This window comes from Brachyistius frenatus, unplaced genomic scaffold, assembly GCF_029030835.1.
Source record: "Brachyistius frenatus isolate BFR_SWC_R1_liver_20210118 unplaced genomic scaffold, ASM2903083v1 Contig_3, whole genome shotgun sequence".
NCBI lineage: Eukaryota > Metazoa > Chordata > Actinopteri > Embiotocidae > Brachyistius > Brachyistius frenatus.
Window position 1 is genome coordinate 3,084,377 of NW_027210602.1, and position 26,410 is coordinate 3,110,786.

Consider the following 26,410-nt stretch of genomic DNA (forward strand, 5'->3'; position numbering starts at 1 on the left):
TGGCAGGCTACTGTATGTGCACCAGATGTTTCCACTGTAAACTGAGAGCTCCACCGATCTCTTTACTTTGCTTCTCCCCTTTACCCAGCTGGAAGAAATGATGTGACAGACTAGCAGAAGTGCTAGTTAATGATGCAAGACGACGTTCTACACTGTTACGTGAGTATATTCATGTACACTAAAATAGCCTGCAACTCCCATACTCTGTCAGTTGACATTGTCTGATTCCGACCATGCTCAGGCCTTGTGCCTCTGAGTCTCAGTGAGGAACAGTGCCAGCTTCTTTCTCTCGCTTGTCCTGCTGTGGTTTACATAATCCTGAAGGTCATTGAAGGCTTCATTTAATCCAGCAACAACCCTTTCAAATAGCTTTAGAGTCAACTCAGTCATACCATAAGTCACTACAAGTTTTTTTTTTTTATAGCAGAGACAATAAACTATTCTCAGTAGGAGAGCCTATAGGCATCTGTTACTTGTTTGTATGGTAAATAGCGGATAGGGTGGATAGCGAGGTGAAAAATACCTCTCCCAGTGAAGTCTCCCGGAATGACAAAATTTCATCTGTCCAAATAATCCGAACCCAATTAAATCACTTGGCTAGGAACTCCTTGAATTTTGGCTGATTACTTTCTGCTTGGTGAAAAACATCTTTAGTACACACTCCATTTCCTTCTACTCTGTGACCAACAAAGAATCTGCTTTTATCAGGTGCTAACTAAACTCTTTCCTGGTCTGCAAGGAGTCTTTGAACTTTCTTTGATGTTGTTTGCAGTGATTGCATCAATACTGAGAAGGAAGAAGATGATGATAATGGGATTGGTGCATTTCTTTGTGAGTCATCTTGTCATTACGAGAGGTCACATAACAGCATTAAGTCGGGTAATTCACTTAACACTATGGCGTCTTTGTATCCACAGAGAAGGATACAGTATCTGCTTTTATTAGTAAAGATAAGAGCACGTCTTTTTCCTGCCCAGGGTGATGTTACTTTCATTTTTGGTTATCAAACCGACAGACCTTGCTTTGGAATTTTTCACTTTTTTCTACTAATGTATAAAATTAAAATAAGTAAGTGTAGAGATATATATTTTTACTTGTAATCAAAGCGAACTGGATATGACGTCATGGCCTTGGCTTACCATGTTATCAGCAAGTAGCTGCCTATTTACACATCCAGCAGACACAGCACAACATCGTGAATGATTTTAAGTCCATTTTGTACCCAGCGGAAAAACGCAAGTCCAATATTCATTCTCCTTTTAGCTCTGTGTTTGGTCTTCACCAGCTCCTGAGGGGATAGCTGCTAAATGTGCTGCTACCTGAGTAGGTATCAGGGCTGGACTGGGGCAAAAAAAAAATCTTCCCTTGAATTTTTGACTGGGCAGCTCACCACAATCGGTAGGAACCCCCCTCCTCCCCCGCCCAAGCACACACTATTCTTATGATTCGATTCAGAGATGTGATTGGGCTAACCCAGTGTCAGTAAAGGAAAAAAAAAAACTATGGGCTGCTGTCGCTACTTTATGGGCTGGTCGTTGGCCCCACTTTTTTTGTTTTTATCTATATTTCAATTAGCTTATAGATTCAATTGGATCGGCCCAAAAATGTGTCCGCCCACCAGGAAAATGGCCGGTACTCCCGATGGCCGGTCCAGCCCTGGTAGCTAGCTGTGATTCTCTCTGAGGGTTTCTCACTTCAAGTGTTTCTCTTCACATACAAGCAGTTACTGGCATAGATCAACCATAACACAAACATATTGAAATAAACTGTACAGAGGGACGTTTACAACATTTTCACGGAAAAATATTTGTATTCCCATGTTGATTGGTTGAGACCTGAAGTAGAAATTGCATATGTTTATATTTTTCCTGTATGAAAGAGCTAAACCTTGATACTATTGAGATATAAAGGTCTAATGACAGAGACAGGACAAGGAAAACAGACTTTTAAATAGCCAGTTACAAAACTATTTATTGGTGCTTCAGAGAAAGAGGATTTATTTAGTTTAATTTGTATGAACACCACTTGAGCTGGCATTCACACAAGAGCGGACTTGAAAATATGCTTAACGACGAGCTGCAAAGCTACACAGCTCACCCCACAAATCAAGGGACAGAAAGGATCTTTGTGTGTCTCAGATATTCCTTATCATCCTGTGTTGTGTGCAGCAGTCCACTGGTGTTTGTTTATGGAGTTGCTTGTACTCCAAGTTTTACAACTGTCAATGATAACAAGAGATAACAAACAATTAAAAATAAAAATCCAACAACGATACACAATTGACGTAAATACCAAATATTTAGTTCCAAATCAGGACTTTTTGTAATTGAATGGTGTAACGGCAGATCAAGGCAAGACAATAACGATATATATGAGCTTATTAAGGAGGAGAGAGTGTGGGAATGTAGAAAAGCTTGACTTCACCATTCAATACAAATGCAGTTGACTGCCAAGGAGCAGGTCCAGGGAAAACTCTAATCAGGTCTTCTTATTTCAGCTTTGTTTTTCACAGGAAAATTATATTGTGACATTGCACCAAATAGGGACTCTGTCTATCTGTCAATATACTCGCTGTCCATCCAAACTCTTGCCTCTTATTAGATTTCCTCCATAAATAATTGATGACTGTGCACCTCCCCCATCTCCCTCACTCTGTCTTTTTCTGTCTCATCCTCGCATTCAGCTGTGAAGAAGGACACCCAAGGTTGACAACAATATGATTTTATGTGCATTTTGTGTCTGTGCATGTGTGTGCACGCGTGTTTATGTGTGTGTGTGTGTGTGTGTGCGTGTGTGTGTGTGTGCACATAAATCATGACACAGAGTTCAAAGCACAGGAAGCATTCTGGTTTGACTCTAGGATGCAGGAAACCGGTGGAGAGAGGAAGCAACGGAGAGAGAAAAATGAAAACCGAAAATCAAAGAGCATGTCATACAAAATAAATGGCACAGTAAAGTGAAGAGCATTAACAAAATAATAACATGATGGAGTAGTTTTAGATTAGTGTAGATGAAACATTTATGATCCGCCTGCAGAAATTGGGTCACAATGCAGGATACAAATACAGAGATTGTGAGACAAATAATTCTCGAAGGTACGTGAGAGGCAAAAAGATAGTATCACAAACTAATATAGATGAAAGAAAATTACAATATATTTGGGAAAAAAATGACTCTTTGCTCGATACAGGCTCTTACTGAAACAAGTTAGCAGGTGTTCACGGTTTACGTCACTATATTAAGAGAGACTTCACGTGGACAAGATTCACATTACAGATGTGCATGTGTGAGGGTTTTCTGCTCAGATCATCCAATATGCAGATAGAAAAACATTAATACAGCATTATGCAAATGAGCATTGTTAGCTCCTGACACATCCCATGAATTTCAAAACAGAGAGAGAAAGAGAGAGACCACATTATTTAGCTTTTCCAGTGTTGTTTCTGTCAAATTGAACTATTGGCATGATAACTATGCATGCGACTGAAAAATAAAAATAAGGCATAGATGCAAAAGGCAGGATCAAATTCTGATAGCTTAAGTAAGAGGATTAACAGTAGCTGAGTAGCGTAAACCAGGAATGTGATAGCAGTAAGAGGGAACATTATACTTTGTACATGCAGCTCAAAACAACCACAGATTGAATTAGAGACCTTAAAAACAGGAGCTAAAACAGCCTCATGATGAGGTCCGTTATAGCTGTTCTGAAGCTTTCGATTGTCTCTAACATTATTCCTCAGCAGATAGACATGCCTGTGTTGTTGGGGAATCATAGATGTTCAAATTTCTATTTTTCTGAGCATTTAAAAATCCATCCAATCCCAGCTAATCCGTATTTTTTGTTTCTATTAGGGATTTGCTCAAAAATAGGGATGGAGATGAGTCTCAATCCAAACAAAGCTCAAGCCAGAACAAATGGAAATTACATTTTAATGACAGAAAGCTATTAGTTGAATGAACATTACACAAGGAAAAATGAAAGAATTACATAGATAGATAGATAGATAGATAGATAGATAGATAGATAGATAGATAGATAGATAGATAGATAGATAGATAGATAGATAGATAGATAGATAGATAGATAGATAGATAGATAGATAGATAGATAGATAGATAGATAGATAGATAGATAGATAGATAGATAGATAGATAGATAGATAGATAGATAGATAGATAGATAGATAGATAGATAGATAGATAGATAGATAGATAGATAGATAGATAGATAGATAGATAGATAGATAGATAGATAGATAGATAGATAGATAGATAGATAGATAGATAGATAGATAGATAGATAGATAGATAGATAGATAGATAGATAGATAGATAGATAGATAGATAGATAGAGTTGATTTTTAATTAATTCTCTGATTCTGAGTTCAGTGTGACAGTCGCATGTTGACTGGGTCATGGTCTGTGCCAGCTGTGTGAATGCTGAGAGAATAAGAAAAGATTTTAATTCAGCTAATGCAGTGTCTGTGAGAGAGAGAGAGAGAGAGAGAGAGAGAGAGAGAGAGAGAGAGAGAGAGAGAGAGCGGGTGGGGCGGAGAGAGAGAAAGAAAGAAAGAAAGAAAGAAAGAAAGAAAGAAAGAAAGAAAGAAAGGAGAGAGAGAAAGAAAGAAAGAAAGAAAGAAAGAAAGAAAGAAAGAAAGAAAGAAAGAAAGAAAGAAAGAAAGAAAGAAAGAAAGAAAGAAAGAAAGAAAGAAAGAAAGAAAGAAAGAAAGAGGGGATACAAATAATATGAAGTGTTTTAATTTTCGTACCTGCACTGAGTCTTCTCTTACTCTCTTATGTATTGCTAAAAATGTAGTATCCAAAGTAATTTGATTTGTTCTCAATGATCCCGATTTTCAACCTGCATGGTTCCTTTTAGTGCAGTATATTACAAAAATCACCTTATAGAGTGGTGAGTGAGCTATCAGAGGAGGGAAATAAGTATTGAAATATTTAAAAAATGAGTATTTCCTGGGATGTCATATACAGTAAATTCAGTCAATTGTGGCGTGGACACCTCTCGGGTAGAAGTATCATGTTTTTGTAGCCAGGCCTGATTACGCTTGCACCAAATGGCAGCTGCATAGTGCTTTGAATGAAGATTCAGTCTATATCACTTTGTCTTTATCTGTGGACAAGTGCTGCATGTGTGCTTGAGAGCTGATTTGTTTTATTCCCCTGAGATTCTGCATGATGAGTGGTTTGAAAACTCCCCTTGCTGTCTGGATTCCTTTAGACAATCTTGTCAGTTTTGTTTCTGTCCCTAAAAATAAGAATTCATTGAAACTGAAATTGTACACCGAGATACAATCAATGAAAGAGTCTGTCTTAGTAGAGCTGATAGCCAATTTGTTTCCACACTGGACCAACTCTTTGCTGGTCTGCTTCAACAGAAAACACCTCACTATAGGTATTTATAGGATTCAATGGGACCTTTAAGGTTTTTTCAGAGGTTTTCACGGTTTCTTGCATACCCTGCCCTCTGGACTGCTGTCCATGGTGCTGATTGCTTCAGTCCTTAAACTGTATGAAAATCAGCACATGGGAGAATTCAGTTTTGGTCTCTTGTGTTTACTCTTTTTTTGATGCTTTTTTTCCTTGCTTTGCGAGGTCTCATCACTCTCCATTTTTCGTAAACATCTCGGTGTTAAGGCCACAACCCTGCAGCTCTGTCTTTAGTTCTTCATCTGATGAAGTGGCCGATTTAAGCTACAATAAATGTCTGTGACTTCATGCCCCAACTTTGATTCGGATCATTTTTTTCACCTCAAATGTTTTTGACTGATTTGATTATCTTCCTTCACTTTGACTTGACTCTCTGTAGTCAATGTTTGGTTTGCCCCTTTTGGGCAACTGTGGAAAGATGAGCAACATGAGCAACATGGCACGTGTTTAATATATCCACATAAATCCTCCGTACTGGTCCTTTGATATATAAAAGCAGGTCAGCATCAGCACCTGCTGCTGGTTCCCCTCAGCCAGGGAACCATCTGATCTCAAGTTGAATCTCAGCAATCCTCAATTATTATCTTACTACCAGTCATCCTGAGGTTCACTCCTCACCAGACATCAATCTCCATAGTTTGAACTCCCTGTTGTTACCATGCCATGTATTGTAATTATTCTGATTAACTCTCAAAGCTTTCAAGAACTGACATAATCAGGATCAGAAAAACTTATAATGTGTCTCATGAATCGTATTCCAATCGGAGTAAATTATTCACTTTATCTTATACATATATGTTACCAACACAGTACCAAGTGTAATTTCATCGCTTACATTCAAATTAAACTCACACATTTTCATTACAATACAATATCAGTTCTTTGCAGTCCTCTAGTGTCTGAAAACTGACATTGCATGATGGAAAAAGTATGAATAGAATTGACTGAATGCAACAAAGCAGTTATTTATGCTGTAATTGTTGTTGTTGTTGTTGTTGTGTTGAGAAGTTGCAACATGAAAAATAAGCTTATTGTTCTGTTATTAGGGACCAGGAGGCCTCCCATGGCTGATCTGAACACCCACATTCTCAACAGAACCAGGGGCTTAATACTTTTAGAGGTGTACGTGAGTACTTAATTCCCAATTTCTCCTTAGTAGAAGGGAAAGGACTCCTGAGCAGAGTCAGTGAATGTGCGTAACCTGCATGACCTGCAGCGGCTCCCACTGCTGGAACAACATCATTCATGTTTTCTCAAATGTTCTCTTTTGAAGCTGTGATGAAAGGATTTTGGATTCAATATTATAGTTCAAAGTTTGGCACTTGGTCATGAATATAGTTCAGTTCAAGCATGTGAAAATGTTGATTTCTTATTAAACTCAAAGAAATTAAGCAATATGATTGGTTATTACATTTATGCATGCTATAAAAATCAGTAACTGTGAGGCATTAAATTCACAATTTTAACGTGTAGTATGCAGTAGCATGCAATTAGAGTAAAATGTCAGAAGTGAACTGCATCAAATAAATTGTGTGTACGTCTCGTGATTCAACACCTCACCAGAGTGTCACTATGAAAGCTGCACCTGCAGATGAGTCACCTTCAGCTGGCTGGACTGCCAGACTCATTAAAGAGTTGGACACACACACACACACACACACACACACACACACACACACACACACACACACACACACACACACACACACACACACACACACACACACACACACACACACACACACACACACACACACACACACACACTGGCCTCTTGACTTTCAAACCACACAGGTAATGACACTGAATCTGATAGCAGCAGACCAACAACAGCTTGGTGGGTAACTGAACACATCCATGTATCTTTTTTGTGTATGTTTGTTTAAACATCTTACTACTGTCATATTAGCTGTCATATTAGTTCACTTACACTCAGGTAATCTTATTTTGGATAGATTAAATTATGTAAATGTATTCATGAGAATGATAACTCATTTCATTTCTACAAATTTTATTCAGCTGTTAACATGATGTTCTGACTATCTTCCATGGCAGGATCACAGAGGACGTCCCCTCATCCAAGACTCACGCATCACTTTTTCTTGCTGAAGTTTTGAGACAGGGATTGACCTCATCGCTTTGCAAGATGCTTTCAAGGAGAGGTTTCATTGCTCTATGCTCCTTTTCCTTCCTTCCTTCCTTCCTTCCTTCCTTCCTTCCTTCCTTCCTTCCTTCCTTCCTTCCTTCCTTCCTTCCTTCCTTCCCTCCCTCCCAACAAGCAGGCTGAGTGATAAGAATTCTCTCACCCTTATTGGAAAATAAGTGCCTAATATCACTTTTCTATTTGACCCACTCAGGCAAAACAGAAAGCAGCGTGTTATTGTCTTCATAAACCCAATCTGTTTCAAGACTTTAAAGTCAGATTTTAAGAGTTGGAGCCATATGGGTGAAAAAATGCTTATTAAATTCCTTATCATTTGCCTTGCACATGTTTTTTTATTGAAGTAAATATTTATATTTCCCCAGCTGGTGTCCAATGGTTGAAAGATTCTGGCTCTCCTCCTTCCTTTCTACAGACAACTTAAGTCCTCAGTGGAAAAAAAAACAACCAGTAATACTGATAGATTGATTGATTTCATTATTAAGAGCTATTAAAACCCAATACTTATCATATTTACTCACAAAGTGCTTTCGTAGGACTAATTATTAATATGTTTTATTCCATAATTCATAAAGATCATATGTTTAAAGCATCCTCAGATGCAGTCGTTTGTATACAGCAGTAAAAAAAAAAAAAAAAAAAAAGATTTCCGCATTTATGAATTTATTTATAAGTGTTAGGCTGTGTGCTACGCATTACAGAGCTTCGCTGTGATTGGTCTCAGCTGGTCTAAAAAGAGCTCGGTGTGAAATGCAGCTGTCTTTGTTGCCCCCTACTGTTTGAAACACATAATGACACATTTTAAATGATGCACTGTAGTATTTGAATCCAGCATCCAGGGATTATATGCATGCTTTTACATTACAGGTCGGCTTCTAGTTACAATTTAAATGAAGCAAAGTTTTAGCTGCTCTTTAATAAGGTCATGTAATACAATAAAGTACAGCCATTCATAACACTGCATGTGCACACACATACACATCATAAATGCTGGTACACTTGCACTGAAGGGCTTCACTGATGATTTATTTGTGATTTTTTTTTTTTATATATTATAAAAGCTGCGTTCAAGAGAATCCAAGCCTGTCTTGAATCTAACAAAACCATTTGGCTTGAACTGATGCAGATCTGTAGGGGATGGTTTTATCGTAGAAGCAGATTCATTTTCTGAGCAGCTAAGAGAGAAAAATAAAAACAGGTCAATAGTGTACAAAAAAATTTGTCCTCCAGCAGCAGATGCAGTACAAAGAGTTATTGCATTGAGAGCAGACCCCGCATGTTGAAACAAAACAAAAATGCTTATAGTATTCTAATTACAGTCATATATACCTGTACCTTCAGGCAACAACACCTATCTGGAGACTAAACTACCCTCAATATAAAGAAGGGTCATTGGAAAGCTACTCGTGGATTAAATCAATCTAGAGACAGTGTAAACTTCACAAATAACATCAGTTGCTGCTTTGCCTCATTTATAAGGAACGTTTGAGGTTTTGTTGATTCTTCTAACATCAACAAAACAAAACAAAAAGTTCATCTCACTGATAAATTAAATAACAAAGCAAATTATTCCAGATTCTTTTTTTTTCTATCATTTATAAAAAGAAAGTGTGACGAGCATTTTCATCAACATCCGCAAAGTGGGGTACAAACTTCTTGATTTGTTGTTTTTATGTTTCTAATGATTTATTCAAAACCAGGTAAGATAGCATCTTTATTGTTTTGCTCATTCAAAAGGGAACCTGTCAGCTTCTCCATCCCTTTCTCTACTGCATGCCCATCTATCGTTTAACACTCTGAATTCCTTCCATACTAGTTTATGTTGTTTGCAGGAAATGGGTAGTAATTCTGACATTGTTTCTAAATGTCTTTAGACTCTGTATAAATATATGAACCAACCAGTGCATCAACCACTGCGGAGCCTTCTTATCTACTCTGCAGGGACAATTAATCGGTGGACAAAGGGATGCCAGACTTGTCGGCCTAAGCCTTTCATAATAAAAGTTGTTTAATTATTGTTATTCTATTCATCTATTGAGCAGCAAAACAAGAGAGCGACATCGAGTCGAGGTCCTCACGAAAACAGTAAAGGATGGATCCCTGTATGGTGGGATGAAAGTGTGTGCTTTTGTGTGCGCTGCTGCTTTAATTTCACCTTGATGACAAACAAGGCTTCAATAATTCAGCCCTCAGCCTCCCTTATGTTGTGACAAATGAAGGCCGCATCAATACAAAGGGCCAGAACCAGATGACAACACCATCTGTACCTGCCGTTGTCTTGACCTTTTCCTTCAGCCACTTCGCTTCATTTTACGATCATTGTATTTTTTTTTTTTTTTGCAGCATTTCTGTTTTATTGGACAGTATATGATGATAAGTGACAGGTTGGAGGCTTTGACAAGGCAAGCAGGTTCCATGACACAAAGGAGGAAAGACATATAGAGACAAGGGTTTGTGCCCTAAGAATGTAAGCGGAGAGCTTAAAATATACAGACTTGCACTGTTATGAAGATTTGAGCCGAGAAAAGGAAACATAAAAACATTACCTCTTGCTGCATCATGAACTTACAGTTTCTGGGGACAACATGGGGGACTAGAAATGCAGCATCTATGACTTTCATTCATTCTGCATTTATATGATTGCTGCAATATATATAGTTATTGCAGATTATTACATTTGTTATAGATGAAATAACCCAGCAATACATAAAGCTAGCTCAATACCTTCTTGAGCTACATTGAAAATGCCTCTTGCACATAAGTAACAAGAATCTAGTCATCTAATAGATAATAATACAACTCTGATAGCAACTATTCAGCTGCACAAAAAGAGTACTTCTCATACTACAGGTGGATTTTACTGATGATTTCTGTAGTTTTTTTTTTTTTTTACTTCTAAAGATGATAAACAACATTGTTGCTTTGCTACTTTTACTTGTGTAAAAGCTCTGGAGACGTCTTCCTCCACTGTAACTGTTTCATGCTACAGAGTACCCCCAGTAAATCCTCAAGAGAACATTGTCAGCAGGATCAGACTGAAGTATAATCATGACCTGCATTGCACAGAAACGTTGCAGAATATATTGTTAAATTCATCCAGATATAAGTTTATATTGCATTCAAAGCGATGTTTGGAGCAGCATTTTACAAATTTGCTACATTGCAGCAAGTCGGACTTGAGTAATGCAAAAAAAATGACTGCCCAGTTTTTCACTATAAACTGAATTATCCCAGTACAGATGATATTAAAACTGCTTCCCCAAACGTTAATGCTGATATTTCTGAAAATATAACAGGCAATAAAGAATAATCATTAAAGCATATGCTTTTATATTTTGAGGCCATGTTATAGTGCTTTTTAAAATAGCATGGATTCTTTAAATACTAAATGCATTTCTTTATTTCTGACAGTCCTGAATCTATATTACCTATCATATATATTACCTACCTATTAACTGCTTTATTTCTGGCAGCATGCAGCAATATCATATAAATGACCAATAGCAACAATAACGTTTATGATTGTAATCTATTAAAGAAAATATACATGTGAGTACATTACCCTTTACATTACAAATTTAGAGGAATAATTATGTGATATTTGCTGCTAAAGATACTGTTATATTTTCTTAAAACTCACAAGCTATCAAATATTTAGTGTTGTATCACACTACACATTTATTTGGGGAAATAAACACACAGAAAAATAAATAGAGTGAGACTCAGCCAGAGGTGGGAGGGACCTCAATTGACAGCTTTTCTATTTTTGTTTGAACAAAGTCTCCGTTTTGTGAGTTTCCCTCGCTGTGGTGTGCACCAGTGTGGCCTTGCATTCAAGTGACTGATATTTGTCATCATATGAGGAGGCACAGAGTTGAATTATTGAAGGCTTGTTTTTCATCAAGGTGAAATTAAAGCAGAACACACACACATGCACAGGTACAACGCGCACACACATAGCCATTCACTCTAGCAAATTACTTCTGTGGAAAAGCTGGTTAGGACACAGAGTCCAAAATGAAAAAAAAACTGTTACTTCAGGGTGTGTGTGACTTCGTGTGTGTGTGTGTGTGTGTGTGTGTGTGTGTGTGTGTGTGTGTGTGTGTGTGTGTGTGTGTGTGTGTGTGTGTGTGTGTGTGTGTGTGTGTGTGTGTGTGTGTGTGTGTGTGTGTGTGTGTGTGTGTGTGTGTGTGTGTGTGTGTCTGTTGCACTGTACCACATTTCTCACTTTACTTCCTCTACGTCCACACTGGTGGATTGCAGAACAACGGTCAGCAGTCACACTCGCTTGGTTCATTTACTAGGCTGCCAAAAGGGACAAAGTGTCCTCATTGAAAAACATCCTTTTTAAGATACAAGAATGATTACATGAGGTTTGTCCTGTACGTGTGATGGAACCAAATCAACCATGAAGCTGGTAATTGGGCAACAGTTAATTTGAAATGTGCAGCAGTTTTCTAAATCTTCGAAACATGCACGCACCGCAATCTGTGGTGAAGCACCCACATGAGGTCGAAGGACGTACATGTTTTTTCAGGGACTTGTGGTGCCATCCAGAGGAAGTTTAGGGCTGGGTCTACAGAAGTACAGCTTCTATGACAAAAAGCTTTTTAGTTGAGTATGCATGTGTTCATTTTTAATTTCTTTTCGTTTTGCTGATCACAAAATCACCCAATGTGATGATGAAACAATTGAGCAGTGACATGTTTAGGACTAAAATGTCATTTTTGGATTGATTTGGCATCTTTGGATAAAAAATAGATGACAGAAGAAACCAACCAACAACCCTTTGTAGCTTCTTACTTTTGTTGAACGATAAATACAGTAGAATGATGTAAATGATCTTCAGTAGGAGGGCTGTTTCAGTTGTACTGCAGTTTCATTCTGCTCTTATGTACTCTGCTCTACGCCTTCACTCGTCACATTTTCTTATGCTGGTGTGGTTGAGCGCTGACAGGAAGGTGAAAGGCGTCTTCACAAAAGCTTCACACACAAGAGTCAACAGGAAGTGAAGGGGCCATGACATTACTCAAGCTAAATTCTACTACATGAACTAGTATACACCACATTATTGTTGTAGCCATGACTTATTTAAATGCTATTGTAGCAGCATATTAAACTTAAAGATACTGCATTTCTTTTTATAAAAAAGATTAACATTAATAATAATTGATATTTAGTGTCTCACTAAAATGAAAGAAAAATTAATATTTTGCATTTGTGTAGTTCATTTCTTCATTATACATTAAATTATTACTTTAAAAGCAAGTCATATTCCTATTTAAAAAGTTAAAAAAAAATTAAAATAAAGGAATCAAAAATTGTTATTGACTGACCAGGAGAAAACAATATGTAAGCAATAAATAAAACAATATACTGTATACATTAACCAAATATAATTTCACTTAAAAACATTTATCATAAACAAAAAAATGTGGGTAAGTTTGGCAACTAAAATTACTTGATTAAGGTTATGGACAGATTTCCCAGCCATATGTTTCACATGTTGATTATTGTTTCTGTCTAAACAAAGGTCACGTATGCTTGTCGTCCATATTGTCCAACTGTCAGACATGTTGTTGATAATGACCTCCTGAATCTACCAAAAGATTTAGTAGGTGCCAATCAGCTCATATATTTGGGCAGCTGGGTAACGTTAGCCGCTAAATCAATAGTCAGATAACAGTCTGACTGGTTGGATTTTTTTTTGTCTTGGTTAAAAGAAAACAAACATGACCGTCAGTAGTAGACAGGATGGTAGCTCTCGTTAGAGCCTACGTTTTCCAACCTCAACGACCATATAGGCAGTTCTCCACCCCGACCTCCTCCTTAGGTGGATTTTGTTTTTGTATAACAAGTCACCTTATTTACTGACTTCCTTTTTTTTTTTTTGCTTCTGTCATAATAACTATAGCCAGTGAAGGGGAAATATTCAAACCCACAACTCCATGTTTTATATGGCTGCAATATTCCTTTAAAGTGATATATTCTTGCTTTTGCATCATTTTATATATCAAAAATTCCACCTGAAATATTTGGTATCTTTGGAGACCTCTGTGTTTGCTGCACTACTTGAGTTGGTTACGACTGACAGGCACATCAAGTTTATAAAGAGGGGAGTTCTGTGATGCCACTGATTTATGTTCAGCTTTCTGAAGACATTTTAAGTGTAATTTAGTAAAACGTAATGGATACAAAGTTTCAGATACAAAACACCACCTGTGCAAAAACCCAAAAATGCAAATATTTGACATAAAAATACAGCGATGGACATACACATCAGTGCAGCCTGAAGAAAAGAATAAAAAAGTATCATAACCCAGAGATGTGCAGACTTTCATTCAAACAAATAATCCCAATTCACACAAAAGTATGTTTTAGTTCATTGAATTATTAGAATTAGTAGTCTTCATTCATTTTTTGTATTTATTCCTCCCTTAAAATTTTGAGAATAGACATCAAACGTTAACGTTAACTTTGCAGGAAGATGACAAGATTCCTAGTTTGATGTAGATAATCGATGATATCAAAGGTGAGTTATTACCTCTAAATTTGTTTATGAGCCTTTTCTTTCAATGGGGTGCCACCAATCAGCACTTCTGTATTAAACACTTTACAAACCTCAGAGTTTCCATCGGCATGCTTTCTATTCTATCAACACATTTTCAACCCGGCCATAATTCACCCTCATGTGTTTCATATATTCATATATTTTTTTTTATCTTAACCTGCCAACCTTTGTCACGTCTTCTTAGATTTTCATTTCCTCTAACCATTGGTGCTTTACACAGGAAGTGTCAGGTCTGCTCTGCCCCTGTTGCCGCTATCATCTCTCAGTTTCATTCTTTCTCACGCAAACAAAGTGTGTGCGGCATGTCACCCACAGAGAGGAACTGTGGTTCGTGCACCGAGGGTGCTCCTCTTTGACAAGAAGTTATCCTCCCTATCTGTCTCTTCTCTTCAGTTTAACTGCAGCTTTTCTCAGAGGGTCTATTTGCAACCCACCTGCAGCTGAGCCACAACATGAGTTTACGGAAATTGGGTGAGTTACCATGTGTGTTTGTGTGAGTCTGTGCAGAGCAGCCACTCTTTGTGATACTTATAATAGGCCAGGGTGTGAGCTGAAGAAGACACAGTTTTGAAATGTTTTGGTGGTTATGATGACACACAAACATCCACTGACTACAATATTTATCTAAAAAAAAATATAGAGTCTATTTTAAAGACTTTATTCGGTAACATAAGTAGTGTTTTTTATAGTGCAGCATCATAAATGTTTTAAATCATGTGTTCTTTAAAAGCAGACCTTTTTTTTGTCAGAGACTTCCAAATCCTAATATATACAAATACAGTTCACTTTATACAAAGATTCATTTGCTGATTGCTTCTATTTCATCAAGCTATGAGCTCTTTAAAACAAATTTTTCTACAACAGGAAGTGAATGACTTGTTTCTTAAAGAACCATTTACAATAGCAAAACTATATATAGACTCCTGAAACCCTCCCACCTATCTATTCCCCCCATAATTAAATTCCTACCGCTTTTGCTACTTTTACACACACACAGTACACAGTTCATGTTGTTAAATCTTTGATTAATTAATGACAGTTACAAATATGAATGTTTAAAATGCAATTAACATGTGAGCATTGGGCAGAAAAAAATAAAGTAAAGGATGAATTTAAAACTGAAACTGGAGAGTAAATAAATGATTCAGGCTGCCCCTCAATTCGCATACTTACATACTTATACTTGTAATTTTGCATGTATAACTGTGTTCACACTGACAAGTATTTTGCACTCTTAACAGTCAAAAAATGTAGTAATAAACATGAGACACTTAAGTGTAACAGCTTTGACTGTGCCACAAATGTTTATGTAAGTCTTTATCTCCTCTAGCATTGAGTTATAACGTAAAAAAAAAAAAACACCAAACATCTTGGTTACTGAGCGGAGGAGGAGGGACCACCAACCTATTTTTCAAGCTGCTGAAAATTGCGACCGAGGAAGCTCCAGCTATTTAAGTGATCACTGCACTATGTCTCCACAAAAGTGTTCATACTGCTGTTGGATAGAAACTGTCAGCATTTTTTTACTGTGTGTGAAACAGAGAGTGATGCATTAAAATGTTGTCGCCTTCATTTCAGTTAAGTGCACAACAGTCGCATGCAATTTCCCCTATGTAGTGTACTCACATGAAGTGTAGGCTACTGTAAGTGTTACCGACGGAAGTAGGTGAATTGGGACTAGATTATTCTGCAGGCTTGTCACCACATACTGACCACTCTGTTCCCATCTCAAGGTTCCAAATGGTTTGGCAGCCTTACCAACCTCTCTTTTCGCCGCTCCACTGAGAAATCAGACTCCAAGGCCTCCAAGTCGAAGTCTGAAGCCGGAGCAGGATGTGTCCCTGGAGATGACGGTGACAGTTGTGCATTCACTGACAGCCTGACTCCGGTTGCTGAGACGACGCTGGACGACATGGGGGCTATGCGTCCGCGCACTGCCAGCTATGTCCGCTCCAGTGAGAGTTATACACATATGGGAACGCTGCCACGGCTACTGATGAAGAAGAGGGACAAGAGTACCAAAGGTTAAGCTGCTGCGGAAATGATCAGCTCTAACTTCAGCCTAGCAATTACCTTCACAAGAATTTGGCGAAATAACAATCCATCAGCTGTGAAGCTTTCTCTCATGTTTATTTTTATTTTTTTCTCTGCCTCCCCCTGTCTTTTTCTTTTTGGCCTTTTCTTGTCCTGTTCTTCTACAGGATGCCCAAGCAGCAATAAGAAGAGTAAAAACAAGAGCGGCATCAGCAGAAGTCAAAGCCAGAGACCTGCAGGGAGCCAAAGCCACGTGTCTCTGAGTCTCCTAGGCATTTCATCCAAAGCGTCTGGGGATGGAGCTCCAGTTAAAGCTGACAGTGGGATCAACCCAGACTCTCCAACTGATCCCAAGACACCGCCTGGACCTAAAGGTGATGCCACAAATACCCAAAACACCAACCCTAGTCCCACAGCTGCCTGTGGAGATGTGGCGTCATCTGGTGGCGAGAGTGCTGAACTTCAGACAGGGACTTGGGACATGCAAGGCGTCACCCAGGAAAGTTCAGACCTGAACCCTGAATTCAAGAAAGAGACTTCATCACCTCCTCTTAGTCAGGGGAATGATGGAACTGGTGAAGTTGATGGGTTAGGGTCTGAGCCTGTCTCTGAACCAAAGGAAGAGGCTGAAGGAGCCCACAAAGGAAACCAAAACTCGGACAGCAGGTGACTTTTCTTTATTTCCAATTATAGTTTGTTTTCTTTTCCTTTTTTTTTTGTTCTTTTTTTTTTTTGTTTAATAATGGTTGCATTACTTCATCACTAAATAGAATCTAAAAGTAATAAATATATAATCGGATGTCACATTTCTCCGCAGAAGCAGTACTTTTTCTTTTAATCATAGAGAAGATGTTTCTATCAATTTGGCTGTACTTACAGTATTTTTAACGAAGGGCGATAATATGGTTGCATTGATAATTCAGTAGGCTAAATGATGTAAACACTTCCCTGACCACTTGTCAAAATCGAGTTTTAAGACCTGCAGTATTTCAGTTTCATGCGTTTTATTATTTGTTTCGTAAATTAATCACACCACAAATCTGGGCCTTAACATACGTTGAAGCGTAGAAAACGTTGGTCAGATATAGCAGGAAGGGTGTACGAGTCTGAGAACGGGGGGGCAGTAGCGCCTGACCTTCATGTGCGCACGCCAGGGGGCGCAGATCTGCGGGTTTATAAATACAGTCAGTGGTTAAACTGCGCTAAGAAATTGGACAATTAATTTTGTGCCGAGTTTGCAGTGGACAGGACTTGTCCTCGGCGATGGGCTTGAAGTGAGTAAAGACAACAGGATTCATGACTTCACTTTTTTTTTTTTTTTTTTTTTTTTTTTTAAGGCAGCAGGTAACATCAATTCCTTTTTATTGATCAAATGCTGCAGGAAAGCTGCCGGTCTGATGATTTCTCATTTTGCATTGATTTGTTCTCACACACAGGAGACCAACCGAAATAAGCTTCTTTGTGTGTGTGTGTGTGTGTGTGTGTGTGTGTGTGTGTGTGTGTGTGTGTGTGTGTGTGTGTGTGTGTGTGTGTGTGTGTGAGAGAGAGAGTTTATTACGTGTGCATTTCATGTTGATTTATCAACAAAAATCAGAGGTTGAAGAGTTTGAAGGAAACGCAGGGAGCTCCCCGCCCCCTCCTCTCAGCCGAGCAGGTTGCATTTTCGTCGCTATTTCCCATGACATGCCAAGACCTCCCTGCCGCCAATATACCATGCATGATAGCACAGTGCGTGTATCGTGTTACAGTGGGATGTGCACGTTGTCTGTCTGTGTGTGTCTGTCTGTGTGTGTGTGTGTGTGTGTGTGTGTGTGTGTGTGTGTGTGTGTGTGTGTGTGTGTGTGTGTGTGTGTGTGCGCGCGTGTGCGCGCGCGTGCTGTTAGGCCGTCTGTGGCTGTGTGTGCTGGCATGCAGGGGGCTCCTATGTGTGATCGTGCAGCATCAGCCCATTAGTTCAGGCCAGGCACCGTGGGAAATATCGCTCCATAGTGTACTCCAAGTTCACATCAAAGAGCTCCCTCTCTGTCAGTTCAACCCTAAATCACAGGTCTTTCCATTTCTCAGCTCCGCTGTCCATTTCCCTCCTCCATAAAGTCACTCATGTCTTGCCACAGAGCAGCTCTTCACTTCTTTTCTGGAAAACCCTTTCAGCTGATTCCCGGGCAGTGTTGGTGGCTGGTAAGAAATGGCTCTGAAATGAAATGTTGTCACTGTGTTTCCTGCGATAATCAGCTCGGCTGGCAAATAGGGGGCTTTGTTCTGTAGCTTTGTTGTCCCTCAAAGAACAAAGCATGTCGACTCCTTTGAAAAGGTGAAGAGGGAATTTTAACTTCATGTTCCTGTCATTGCTTGATCTGAAACGGTTAGTTGATTAATGGATTGATCGAAAACTAACCAGCATCAATGGTTTCATCTTGGAAGTGATTATTTGATTCTTTTCTTTGACGTAGGACATCAAACTGAATGTCCTTAAGGTTGGTTCAGCAAATTCAACTTGCCTTCTTTGACTTAGACATTTTTATCTTTTTTTCTGAGATTTTATGAACAAAGCAATTCATTAATTAATTGACAAAATAACTTATTAGTCACGAACCTTGTTAGTTCCCTTATATTGACCAAAATCACAAGAAAAAACATAAGCAAGTATGCATTCTTCCTGAATGGGCACACTTACTTTGGGTCTACAAACGCAGCAGAATTACAAGATATGAGTGTTTTAATCTGAAGTAAATAGAAATTAAGTTGAAAAAGTATAATATTACAGACAAGTTACCTTTTTAAGAAAGTTTATCATCAGTGTCAACACGCTGAAAAATGTTGTCTTGGTCAGAAAAATCAATATGTTAATTTTTAAGCCGTTTCAGACAGTGATCCCACTTAAAATCTGACTTGTAAGAGTTTACCGTGTGTTCTGTAAAGTGTTGAGACCCTGGCAGGTATGCTTAAAACTGCCTTTATCTCTTGTTTATTGATGGTCGGGATCTGCTGTGGTGTTTATCTTCAGCAGCTCATGTATCACTGGCATGTTTAGTATTTACAGCTTGCTCACTCTTTTCTCTCGTTCTTTCCAAGATAAATTCTGATGTTATCGGTGCAAATGACGGCGGCAAAAATATTCAGTTTTGCACAATTATTTCTCCAAGCAGGAGTTTAAGTACAGGAGCAGCTTGGAGAGGGAACATAGACCTCCTCTACTGTGGGACCTATTAACATTCCCCAGCCCGCTGCCCTGATAAGACCCTTTGATCTGACCTCTCTGTAGTCATGTGTGGCACAGCTTTGCTTTGGGCCCTCTGAGCCCCATCACGCAATTGGGAGCTGCGCTGATTGATCTTAAAACTTGTCTGGGAGTGTAATTGCCCTCCTTTTACTCGCTCCCGCGCTGTATCACAAAGCTGCACAGCGGTATCCACAGTGTGGCTCCCAAGAACGCAGAACAGCGGGGGTTTTGACACATGATCGGGATCCATCATGAGTGTTAAAGACTGAGTTATGGTGCCCGAGAGATTTGAGAGGCCAGCTCCATAATTCAGCAACCTTAGATGCTCAGCAGGGTTTTGTTATCTCTCTGTTGTCTGTGACGTTGGACCAAAACAGTGCTTTTAGAGCCTGTACAGCCATGGGAATACAGCCATGTTTTTCTTGTCTGTGATAACACCTGTTAGAAGAGCAGATCAAACACAACAGCACAAGTGTGTGTAAAAGCACGTGGACACAAAACTTGGACAGATGTTTACAGCTCCCCCCCCCCCCCTCTGTTCTTACATTGCCCAACATTTTTCTCTCTTTCATGTCTCTTTTGCTTTTTTTTCCCAGCTTACCCTCTTTTGTTTTTCTTCCTTTTCAGCCACATGGAGCAGGCAGAGAAGCAGGCAGAATACGTTCAGGTAAGTCTGCTCTGTCCAGATGTGTCCTCATCTGTATATGCGTCTTCCGGCTCGAATGTGTGTATGATGTGCTGTGTGCATATGTTTATTTCAATGTTAAGTTTAACTTTTAAGTGGCTAAAAATGATATGTCATTTAGAGATTGACAAAACCAGCAACTGTTCTTCTTAATAATTTGAGTTTTTACTTTCTCATTTCATGAGATTTTTTTTTTGTTCCAGCCGCACATTTTTAATACCTGACAGTAGACATTAGCTGAAGTTTTCCGCCTGAATACGCAATTCAATTGGAGTTTCCTCTTCTTTCCAGTATTATTGAATTTGATTTTTTTAATGTCAGTGCTCAGATGTGATTGTGGCTGATTATTAGCCCTCAGTCTTCAGCAGCTATATGCTCATTTCAGCAGGCTCACTCTGCATTTAGCCGAATTCAGCCTGCCATTTAGTTAATTGAATTTGGAGTGAAGCAGTGCTAATGTCAGCACGGTGCGACTGGCAGGTAGTCTCTGCTGCAGCCAATAGATGGAGCCGTCCACTCGAGTTGGGAGCTCCTTTAAAAGCTCGGAGCGTTGGAGCTGTTTCGTGACCTTGGAGACGGATAGTGAGGATTCATGCATCCTAAATATACACTACAAACAAACACTTGAGCTGAGGTCAAAAGTGGGAAGTGAGGGAAAGAAAGCGAAGCTCGAAAAGGAAGGAATGGAGAAGAAAGAGAAAGGGAAGGAAAGAAGTGAACTGTGGAGCTCTTGGGAGCTGTTTTTCTATTGATTATACATCACAGGCGAGGTGGTAAAAGCCTTCTCCTGTGACCCTGACCTGTATTCCTTTTGTAAAACAAATACATCCAGCTTCCCCCGGCCACAACAAATTGACTGCAGTTGGATTGCTGTCCTTGATAGGATTTTTACGTCAGAAGCCGACCATCCGGGGCATCTGCACACTGCTTACAACAAACATGCTTACAGGCCCAATCATAATGTTTTCACATTATCAATTTAAAAAAAATATACATGAAATAGTCAGACTTTAGAGTTTGGCATTCGTCACTTTCTCATAATGGACAGTTCAGGTTTGTACTAACTGATGTAAACCAACTTTAGATGACGTGAGAGAATATAAATAACAATAAGCTGTCTCGTATTAGTACAGCCAAAAAGTTGGCATCAATATATGGCCTAAACAACTTTTCAAAAATGTGTGGTTTGCTGTCTGAAATAGTGCCTCTGCTCTTTTCCTGGAAGGTTAATGTGTTATAAGTGATGTAGTCTTTATTCCATATTCACTATAAAACACTGCTTTGTATTAAGGCCGATCAGTCTGTCAGTACTAAAGTTGTGCCAAAGAACTTCGTCCTAAAATAAACAATGGCTTAATCACACAAGGCGCTACAGTAAGTGGTTCTTTAAATATAGTAGTTTGTGACACACAAATGAAGGCACTTCCTGTGAGATTATTCTTGCTATGTGGGGCTTTTCTGTCAGTATTTGACAGTGGAGGTTTGAGACATGGATGACCTTCGGACTTAATCCTGTTAAGACCACTCTCAAACTGACATGCAATATTAACTTTTTTGGTTCTGGTGTTAAACCACTATAAATAAGCCTGACATATGGTGGACTTTAGAGCTCTTGCTAAGAGGTTTTTTACCATTGTTTGAAGGGCTAAGAAACCATTTTCCAGCTTTTAACTCAATTCACCTACCTTTTTTTTTTCTTCCATTTTAAAACCCCACTTTACATGTTTTGTCACCCAAATTTGTTTCTTGTCTCCTTTTTCTTGCCCTCAACCACCACAACAGCCCCTCCCGCTGCCACCCACCGCCCCACCCTCTCCCTTAGAGCTGCCGGCGATCCCTCCATCTCCTTCCATTTCTCTGAAACATTTATGACAGCTGATGTTTAAATCAGGACTTGGCCACACTGTTCCCTGTTATAATGGGAGAGACCAGAGCAGTGACTCTCCTTCAGTTTTGTACATGTGCTCACACACGTGGGCATATATTTACAGATACACCCACGGTGTCGCACAAAATACTTAGACGATGTGAAACAGAAAAAAGATATTCAAACCAATTTGAAAATTCTCAAAGAAAATAAGCAATTGATAAGAAAGTCCCTAAAGTATTTACGAGTTCTTAATTTTGATCAGCTTTATCTTCAAATATCCATCATCATTCAGTTGTCACGGGGACACACAGATGGTCAGGCAGTATCTACTGGTTTTGTTGGTTTATTGTTGGTGACAAAACAGGCCCGACCATACTGTGTTAATCTTTCAGTCTAGGTCCTAAGTGTGTGGCTGTTTTTTTAATTTGTCTGTGTGGCGTGCATGTGTGTGGTTTCATGCTTTATGATTGTGTGCATTTATATTTGCCTGCAGCCCAGCCCTGCTTTGTCTCCTGTCCTGTTTAGTGGTGTGGTTGCACTTTGATGGGAGGGGCGTTGGGTGTGCGGGGGAGAGTGGGAGGGGGGGGGGGCTCAGTTCATATGAGGTTTATTAACGATATGTCTGGCACGGCACTCGCAACGGTAAAGAAAAAAAATATGTGCGCATGTGAAGGGGATCAGCTGTGTGTCTGTGCATAGCTGAGTGTTTGATTATGCGAATGGTTTAAATTTTCAAAATCTGCACGTCTGTGTGCTGTCTGATTAAATTAAGTGTGTGTGTGTGTGTGTGTGTGTGTGTGTGTGTGTGTGTGTGTGTGTGTGTGTGTGTGTGTGTGTGTGTGTGTGTGTGTGTGTGTGTGTGTGTGTGTGTGTGTGTGTGTGTGTGTGTGTGTGTGAGAGAGAGTGAGAGAGACTATTACAGTAGATTGAATTTTGTGGCGCCTCTGTAAATGAGTGGGGGTGTAAACCATCAGGCTGGTAACACACCCCTGAAAAGAGTTCAGTCATTGTTCTTTCTCTGAGCAGACAGACTGACAAAGACACAAAGTACAGACATGTCAACACACAAATGCACTGGGTGTATTGAAAAGCCATTTATGTCTTGGATGATGTCATTAATCACTTAAATTTGGTTATATATACTGTATTATATAGTTTCATAAAACCCACTGTGACAGCCAGTGTATTTAAGACTTTTCCATTGGTACACGTAAACATTTTCAGTGTTTGCAGTTGATGCACCAGAAATTTGAAGATAAGCTTTTGTGTGTTGGTCAGGTACCTTTCAGTCGCCTTATAAACTTGATCAGCTTAACAACTACAGATATTCTAGCAGCTCTGTGATGCACAAAACCAAATATATCAAAGATGAAGATGATGGGAATTCCATTCGGTTCACATGTGTTTGGCTATATAGTGGTGAACAAATTGAAATTCTTCACCTGATGGTATCGCTGGAAGAAAAGTTAAATGATCATCTAAGTAAACATGAATGTCTCCACCAAATTTCAAGGCGCAGTGTGTTGGATTTAGGTGGATCTATTAGCAGAATTAGGATGTAATATTCACAGTTACGTTTTCATTACTGAATAAATACCTGAATCTGTGAAGCCTTGTGGTTTAGTTACCTTCGAATTAGTCCTTCACATCCACATAGTGAGTCCTCTTCCAATGCCATGTTTTACCACTACATTTGATACTTTTTGCCTTTTTACCTCGAGTTTCATGGCCACCGTAGATTCTCCTACACGACACTAAATCCTACACGCTGCACCTTCAAAGGAACTCCCTCCAACAGTTATTGAAACCTTTCACTTAAAGGAGCAGTGCGTAGGATTTGGTCATATCTAGCAAATTGCCTCCAACTGAACACTTCTCGCCTCACCCTCCCTTCCAAGCATGTAAGTGAATTTATGGTGTCCGCAAATCTTGGGGAACATGGGCATGACCTTTTTAAAACCATAAATGTTTGATGCCCGAGTTGAAAAGGGGACCGCCAAACTCTGTTGGATTTTTTTATTTTAATTTTTTTCCTGGAGACCATTAATTCCTTTCTTGACATTTGTTTCACAATCTACCTAAAAAAAAAATAGCCAATCAAGAGTCAATACTTCTGGGAGTCTTGGCAAAAACCTCTGATATTCACTGAAGGACTTGTGTCCTATATTGTCTCTATTATTTTGTCCACCCTCGTCAAGGTCAGCATGTTCTTCCAAGCGGAGAAAAATGACACCTTGTTCTCTCTTTGACTGTATTACTACTATTCATGCCAAAGATGTGTCTGGTTGCTACAGCAACGCATTTTTGTAAGCTTTAGTCATTTTAATGCGATTAAAGCAGGGCAGCTGATTTTTAATTGCACCATTTCACACCTAAATGAATATTTTTCCAACACATTTGCATGGACAAAGTCACAGCGTTCCCAGCAGGCCTCTTTCTCTTCGCCGTCTCATTATTGCCAGTCGACGTTTCAACTGGGCTTTGAAACGCGTATCTGTGGTTCGATACAGATTAACCAGTTGGTGAATGGGGTCCATCCTGTGATGACACACACACACACACACACACACACACACACACACACACACACACACACACACACACACACACACACACACACACACACACACACACACACACACACACACACACACACACCATTAGCTGTAGCCCCCTAACTCCCGGCGGTGCCTGGCCTTTGTTTTCAGACACACACATGTACACACATAAAGATGTGTTTGCACATGTGATCTTGATCTACCCTCTGTGTATCATTTTTTTCATTTTGCACACACATGTGCACACACACACACACACACACACACACACACACACACACACACACACACACACTCTCTCTCTCTCTCTCTCTCTCTTCCTATCTCTGTGTGTCTCTCTTTCACACAAGCACACACACTTTCATTAGTGGGATGCTCGCAGGCACGTGGAGGGATTCTCCATTGTGCTCCCTATCAGCCTGCGGGATGGGGCTCACTAATTAATATTTAACCGAAGACCGCCTCCGAGTAGGGGAGGAGATGGAGAGACAGAGGAGGGGAAAGTAAGAGGACGGCCACGGAGGAGAAGGGAAGAGCAGAAGGGAGAAGGAGAGGGATCAGAGGGAAGAGGAGGCTGGGAAAAAGGAGGTTAGGCTATTGATCAGAGGGATAAGAAGAGGGGAGGAGTACAGTGATAAGAACAGTTGGAGAAATGCTGGATTTGATAGAGCATGGAGGGGGGAGGGGGGAGTTTGAGAGATTCAGGGATGCTAAAAAGAAAGGGGATAGCTTCAATGAAAGGATGATGGTAACAACTGACAGGAAAAGAGTCTGAAGACAAATACATATTTTCTGACAGAAGCACTTACTGTAAACGCAGAGAATAAAGGAAAGAAGAGACAAAGTGAGGATGAAAACAAACAAGAAAGACGTGTCAGGGTAATGAGGTGTACAAGAGTCTAAAGTGAGACAGAGACTCTATTTGGTGGGCCGAACCATTTTCATTTCAATGCGTGTCTGTGGAGAGTTCAGTCAGTGACATTAAAACATGTAAATGATGTGGAGCTGCGAGGATGGATGTCGAACTACAAGGTATTATTATAAATGTCTCATTCATCTCCTAACGTGACAATATCTGTTTTGTAAAATATTGATCTTGAATATTTTGTGTTGACATGCCTGATGTGTTTTTGATGAATTACAGCAAGACCATTAAAAAAAAAATCAATACGGGACTCAGTTAAAAAAATTGGAAAAAAAAGCTATAGGTGTAGCAGAACTCTTCAGTGTTGTGTCATCGAGCAAAGAGAGCACCATATGTTCCTCCTGTCTCAAATATTTTCAGAGAACACAGAGTGACTCGGTTGTGGCGAATCTGTCGCTTTGCTCGAGTGCCGCAGCTCCCCTCACGAGCAGCCATTTGATGTCCGTTTGACTTCATTCAATTCATCCGAGGACGCAAAATGACATTTGAAAAAAGTTTGAGCTTGCACCGTGTATTGTTCCTCAAAGCCGTGACGGGATGTGCTCGTCTTAGCAGGATACTTTTACTAGTGCGAATCGGAGTTAAGAAAAGTAGCCAAAAAGGGTTCAATTACAGTAATAGGCAGCATAAATAATATAAAAAGTATCAATTTGCGGAGTGGCTATTAGCTAATGCACCTTAAAGTCCAATACATGCTGACGTTGCCAGCTTCAATGATGAAGTTAGAGCTTGTTTGACCGGCTTTTATTTTGTTTATCATCCATCACATTGTGACGGGTTTTTTTTCACGTATGTTAAGGTGTGTGTGTGTGTGTGTGTGTGTGTGTGTGTGTGTGTGTGTGTGTGTGTGTGTGTGTGTGTGTGTGTGTGTGTGTGTGTGTGTGTGTGTGTGTGTGTGTGTGTGTGTGTGTGGGGCAGCAGCAGCCGCCAGATGTAACACG

At 39.5% G+C, this 26,410-nt stretch overlaps 1 protein-coding gene across 2 annotated transcripts in view; it reads left to right on the forward strand.

The window, feature by feature from the left end:
- sh2d3ca (SH2 domain containing 3Ca) overlaps nucleotides 1-26,410 on the forward strand; it is a 190,157-nt gene that overhangs the window by 120,866 nt on the left and 42,881 nt on the right. Inside the window, exons 1-4 of one of the 2 annotated variants that reach the window (XM_069703162.1) lie at nucleotides 14,596-14,648; nucleotides 15,911-16,201; nucleotides 16,379-16,877; nucleotides 20,059-20,098. The exons of the other annotated variant lie outside the window; for it this stretch is intronic. Coding sequence (XP_069559263.1) covers nucleotides 14,630-14,648; nucleotides 15,911-16,201; nucleotides 16,379-16,877; nucleotides 20,059-20,098 — 849 coding nt within the window. The 5' untranslated portion in view covers nucleotides 14,596-14,629. Of the gene's footprint in view, nucleotides 1-14,595; nucleotides 14,649-15,910; nucleotides 16,202-16,378; nucleotides 16,878-20,058; nucleotides 20,099-26,410 lie in introns of those variants that run through there. 2 annotated transcript variants of the gene reach the window in all.